Below are 6519 nucleotides of genomic sequence, written 5' to 3' on the forward strand. Positions count from 1 at the left end.
TATCACCTCTCAAAGCTAACAGGCCTCTTCCCACCCATCCCCCACTCCAGTGAAGGACTATTAACTGTGGGCTCAGAGAGTAAACTCTACCATAGGTAGTCTGGAATCCAAAGTAGTCAAAAAATGTCACCAGCCCTTTCAGTAAATGAAGATGTTACTGCCATAAACTCATCAACCACTGCAGCCACCCCATGATGAACTCTGAAGGGAATTCAGGATGGAGGGAAAACAGGATACTAGGTCCTAGATAATAGTTAAGATGAATATCAAAGGAATGATTTCAATAAGCCCAGATTCTGGCATTCTCCCATACAAAGCACTAAAACCTCTAACTTGAGATGTCTGGTTTTGTGATTAGCAGGAATCTTTTGATGTTCAACTACATGTTTCTTGTTCTTCATGCTTTTAAAGCAAAAAAACTCCTATATATCCTGGGTCCTTCCTTGCCTCTTTGAAACAGTCCCTCAAAGCTACCTGAGAGGCTGTCATCCCAGGCTATGATCCTCAATAAGCTCCCGAACAAAACATAATTCTCAACTTTCAGGTCATGCTTTTTTTCTAGTTGACACAACTATAAACAAAAACCTTTTGCCTAAACTATCTGAAGTGATCCTGATAAGCCTTCTTTTTGGAGAACAATTTTCTTCCTTCAGCTAAGTTTGAACAATGGAAATGCAAGAAACAAAACAGCATACTAAATATCTACATTCTGATTATAAAAGATATTTCTATCACTTTCTACACCAATAGGAAGAGATGTTAATTTAATTCAATGATCAGTGAGTGCAGGATGTGGGGGTAGTGTTTCTGGAGGCTAAGGACCTTCTGCACACCAGGCACACAGAACCTACCTCAACTTTGATCTCTATCATGGGAATAAAGGCCATGAGCCAAATACCTCCTGCCATCACTGCCCAGATGTAACATCTGTGGTTCATTGTTAGAAATGATTTAGAAAATAAGTGGCATTTTGCAAAAATGCTCCCATGCCATTAGGCTCTTTCACAGACCTCTGGCGATTATTTCATGCTAAACAAGGAAGCAAGCCTTACCCTTACAGCACTCAACAATGCTTTGAAAGTAAGCAGAAACCCACACATCTAAAAAAGGGCGGGGGGGCAGTGCAAATCCCAGTCTACTAGAAGTATCTAGTTTAAATAGTTTTTCTTTTTGTCTCTTGCCAATTAATTGATGATAGAGGTTTTACCCAGGAAATTGCGTCAAAATAACTCTTATGCTCTGAAGTACAAAGTTAATAGCTATAGACAAGTTTCATAGAAACCTTCAGTAACTGCGTGAGTTTTACACAACTCTCAGTAGTGACAAGCGCTGGGAGAAATATGTTAGTCAACAGGTTTAGCAGAGCCCTGCATTACAAAACTAGAGGTAGAGGCTAAAATTATAATCTTCATATCACCAGAGTCTTCTCTCCCATAGTTGGCAATTATAATTATTTCATAAAAGGTTATATACCATTAGCGTACTTCTGGTAAGCTCTAAAAAAGCTTATTTTACAATGACAAACTTTCCACTGGTATGGTAAACATCTCCTGATATAAAATCACTGCAACCCACATTAAATTTGTATAACAACTCCAAATTGTTGAAATCTGGTATTTGTTGACTGACACAAAATATGTTGACTTGACCCCTATATACAATAAAGTATTAATATCAGTAGACTCTGAAGGGTGGGATGAAAGAAGAATAGAGATATTTATTTTCTTAAATACACCTACACTGCTTGACTTGATACAGCCATCAGGTAAATACAGACTAGCCCAAGTTAGGCTTTTTTCCCCTAAAGTGAAATCTCTTGATGGCATGGTTAACAAAGCTCAGTCTTGCTTACTTTTTATTTGGGTTTTCACCCTTCTTTATTTACAACTGTCAATGTAAACAGTGACACCTCACCATAACAGGCAAAACTGTTTTCCTATGAAACAGATTGTGCTAATTTTATTACAACTTTTTAAAGTTTTCTCCTATGATTTATATTTGTATGTAATAAGAATTTGGGCTTCCCTGGTGGCTCAATGGTAAAGAATCCACCTGCCAATGCAGGAGATCCAAGCTCAGTCCCTGGTTCTGGAAGATCCCCTGGCAAAGGAAATGCCAACCCACTCGAGTATTCTTGCCAGGAGAATCCCATGAACAGAGAAGCCTGGTGGGCTACAGTTCACAGAGTCGCAAGAGTCAGACACGACTTGGTGACTAAACAATCAGTATTCGTATACTGAGGAAATTGGGTCAAGCTGGAGGAGTAGAGGGATAAGTGCTCATCTTCTCCTGCCTGAGCACCAAATCACAACTAGCTGGTGAACAGCCACTGACAGGAAGACACTGGAACCCACCAAAAAAAAGATACCCCACATCCAAGGACAAAGGAGAAGACACAACTAAATGGCAAGAGAGGCACGACCATGATAAAATCAAGTCCTATATCTGCAGGTGGGCAACCCACAAGCTGGAGAACAGTAATACCAAAGAAGATTTCACACTGTTGTAAAGGTTCTAGGCCCCACATCAGGCTCTCCAGCCTGGGGATCCAGCCAAGAGACTGGGAATCCCCAGGGAATCTGACTTTGAAGGCCTGCAGGATTAGATTACAGGACCTCCACAGGACTGCAGGAAACAGGATTTACAGGTTACAGCCTGCTGAACAGTAGTATAATACCCTGACAGCTGGAGCGACAAGGTGGAAGGGCATCAATCTGCACAGGTCTTGCAAGTCAGAAAACCTGGGTTTGAATCTTAATAAGCTGTGTGAGAAGTTAGGCAAATCAACCTGTGAGCTTCAGTTTTCTCTCCCATAAAAATGAACACTACTATTTGCTCCCTCCATATGGATGAATACCTAATTAATTATTCTCAAGTAAATGAAAGTATGGAGTATATAATACCTTCTATTCAATTTGGCTTTGGATTTAAATGAGCAGTGCCTACAATAGCTAAGATATGGAAAGACAATAATTATCTGTCCACAGGTGAATGAACAGAGATGATGTGATGTGTATAAGTATACGTACATGCATATAACATGGGATATTAGAGCCATGAAAAACAAGGAAATCCTGTCATTTGCAACAACACAGATGGAACTTGAAGGTATTATGCTAAGTGAAATAAGACAGAGAAATACTGTGTAACTTACATGTGAAATATTTTTAAAAGGTGAACTCACAGAAACACTAAAATGAGGGGGCGAGTGGGGAGATATTAGTCAAGGGTACACTTTCAATTATAAAATGAGTAAGTTCCAGGTATCTAAGCATAGTGCTTAGAGTTAATAACACTGTATCTTTTGAGGTTAGATCTTAAATGTTCTCACCACACACAAAAAAAGACATGGTAATTAAGTGACATGCTGGAGGGGTTAGCTGTCTGGTGGTGATCATTTTGCAATATATAAATTGTCAAACATGTTTTACGTTCAACTTACACATTGTTAAATGTCAATTATATCTCAAGAGAGTTGAAAACAACAGAAAAATAAATACATGAGCAGTACCCAAATGGGAACGAAAAACCACACCTAACTCCTAAAGTTACTACTAAAGTTATTACAGAAGAATATATTAGAATATGTTAGAGAAGAGTGTTAGTACGTAAGCAGGAACTGTTACGTTATTGAAACTGATTTGGCGTCCAGGAAACTGAGTCGGAGTCGGCCTGGTAATTTAATTGCCAGTCTTCCGGATGCGCCCTATCTGTCATCATTAGCTGACAGTGTTCTCTTTAGGGACCTTTCTCTCCACTCCTCCAACTGCTATCCCCTTCCTCACTTCCTCCCACCCCTTTCGGTTAACTCTTAAACAGCTCTCCCTCTCCGTGCACCACTTCTACAGAATTTTTAACCAGAAATAGGGCACGCAGGGCTTCCCCTTGAGCTCCGGGGACCCCTGGACGAGTAGGAAATGCCCAGCGGTCCACCCTGCCTCAGGGCTTCCTCCACTGCATCACTTCCCCCGCCCGCGCTGCGGAAAAAGGATCCCGGCCCACGCCCAGTGGACTCAAATCAGTCCCGGGCCGCCCCACCCAGCCCCACCCAGCCCCAGCCCACCGTACCAGGGCCGCGCGTCTGCTTTCACCCAGAGGTGGCTTCAGGCGAGTCACACCCCTTCTCTCCTTACCAGGGCGCGCTCCTTGAACCCCGCCCTCGGGCTCGCAGCCCGCGCTGGCTCCCCGGAATCCCCCGCTCCAATTCCAGCCGGAGAAAATAACCCAAAGTTGTTGTCCAAAGTCAAGACTTCCTGCGAGCGGGGGCTTCCCCGTATCTACGATGCCCGATCAGGGCCCTCGTCCCTCGCCCGTCCCGAAACTGACCCGCGCCTCCCCGGCCTTCCCCGGGGCCACCCGCTCGCCCGCCCGCCGCGAGCTGAGCCGGGAGGCGGCAGGTCAGCGGCTGGAAGCGACCGCATTGCGGCCGCAGGCGGGCGGCGCAGGCTTCCTTCTCCCGGTTCCTCTGCCCCCGACCTGCCGCGGGTCCCAACAACCTCCCTCGCCGAGAAGGGTGCGGCGCCCACGCGCAGTCCCCGAGTCCTTCCTGCGTGGGCTGAGGATTTCGGGGCCGGGCGCCCGGCCCCGCGCCACACCGCTCCCCGCCCCGCCCCGGCCCCCGGAAACCCCTCGCTCACCGATATCCCCGTCTTCTTCGTCGTCCTCCTCCAGCTCCATTTCTAGCAGAACGTCCCTGGTCATCATGGGCATGTCTCCCCCCGCAGCTCGGAACTTGGCGCAAAGTTGGGGGCTCCTTGGAGTCCGGAACTTCGGCTCTCTGACGGGGCGGGCGCCCGGGCAGGGACGGCAAGGCGCGTCTCACTCCCGGCTCAGGGGCCGCTGTGCTCAGCCCGCGCTCGGTGAATCCGGACCCAAGTGGTGCGTCCAAGACAACCTCTGGCCGCCGGAGCCGGGCCGGGCCACTGAGCATGCCCAGTGAGCGCCGGGGCTCGCTGCGGAGTGATTGAACTGCCGCGGGTTTATGAGCTCCCAGAAGGAAGTCAGGCGAAGAGAGAAGGGAGTCGCTGGTATCCGCGCTGTGCCAGCCAGTGAACTCGCCGAAGGGGGGAGGCGAGAGCGTCAACTGCGAACGAGGCAGCTCTCTGTTTCAGGTTCATATATGGGCACGTCCTGGGCTCGCTTTCTTTGATATCTGCTACGCGAGAAGGGAGAGACGCTGCTGCAGCCCCCAGGAAAGACCCTTTAGGCGAGCAAGTCTGGATGGTGTTTAAAAGGGAAGTGGAGCCCATGGCGGATCCTAAAGTATCAATTACTCTGACTCCAAGTGGGGAAACATGTATTCTGTTGGAGAATGGGGAGGTGGCAATTACAGAGAAGAGGCCAAACTCGTAGATGAGAAACAACAGAAGAAAACAAGACCAAGAGAGCGAGACCCAAAGACACGTTCACAAGAGGTAGGATTTCCGCATCTAGTGAGGTTAGGTTAGGGAAGGGAGAAGCGCCCCCTACTCCTGCCCGTAGGGGCGCATGCAGGGAGTGGTCGGAAGATGATTGCCAAGAGATCTTCTTGAAAGCTTCATCCTCCGTGTCACAAGGGCAAAGGAAGCGAAGACCTCCATTATGGTTAGGTGTGAATTCTACTCTGGAGCAATGGTTAGGTGTGAATTGAACCCTTGAGCAATATGAAAAACCATCATAACCAGAGGAAACAAGGTACTGAAATAAAGTTGAGGCAGAGAGTATAAGAATGCATTCCTGGTGACCAGAGGGAGCAGTAAGACAAATACAAAGGGATTTCTGCTTTCAGACAGATGGGGTAACTTGAACTGCGGGTTCCTGGGGTTGTACATCAGCAGAACTTTTTTCCAGAGAAGCTGGTGTGTTCCCATGGGTCCATTGTGATGTCTCCAAAGGGCTAGAAGGTACATTTGAAACCCTTGTTATATTCATTGTTTCCCTAAAACTTATTGAAACTTTTTGTATTTTTCCAATCAAGTCCAAAAGTGTTATGATAATGAGAATGAATGTTCAGATGACAGAAGTGCATTTTATTTTCCTATATACTTATTTCTCATGTTTTCTTATGAAAGAAATAAAGCATTGAATTCAACTGTCAGTGGGAGTGGGAAAACAGCTATGAATATGCATTATAAGACAAGAGGAAGTTACTTTTAAGGAAATATCCAGGAAACATATTTGCTTCTTAAGGAAACTTTTGGTGGAAAATTAGTTTTACTATAAAGAGAAACCAATACAGCATTTTAAAGATAGGAGGCTGAAGAAAAAAAATGAGGAGAAAAGATTATTTTCATTTAGTAAACTTTGCCCCTAATGCTTATAATATGGTTCCTACTAAAATAGAAATTCCAGAAGTATTTTGGTTACATGTGAATGTGATTAACATTCACAATTTTCATTTAAAAAATGCATATGGTAGTTTTTATGTGCTAGGCACAGTTCTCAATGTTCTGTTGTGCTTGCTTGCTTGCTCAGTTGTATCTGACTCTGCGATCAGATGGACTGTAGACCCCTGGCCTCCTCCGTTCATGGAATTCTCTA

General features: G+C 45.5%; 1 protein-coding gene across 2 annotated transcripts in view; it reads right to left on the bottom strand.

Annotated features, from left to right (window-relative positions):
* The window catches only part of ANO6 (anoctamin 6), a 233530-nt gene extending 228005 nt beyond the window's left edge, over positions 1-5525 (bottom strand). Inside the window, exon 1 of one of the 2 annotated variants that reach the window (XM_005680057.3) lies at positions 4638-5525. In XM_005680057.3, the coding sequence (XP_005680114.3) occupies positions 4638-4710 (73 nt within the window). In that variant the 5' untranslated portion in view covers positions 4711-5525. The remainder of the gene's footprint in view (positions 1-4637) is intronic. The other variant, XM_018047899.1, reaches the window with a different exon arrangement.

Source organism: Capra hircus, chromosome 5 (genome assembly GCF_001704415.2).
Source record: "Capra hircus breed San Clemente chromosome 5, ASM170441v1, whole genome shotgun sequence".
NCBI lineage: Eukaryota > Metazoa > Chordata > Mammalia > Artiodactyla > Bovidae > Capra > Capra hircus.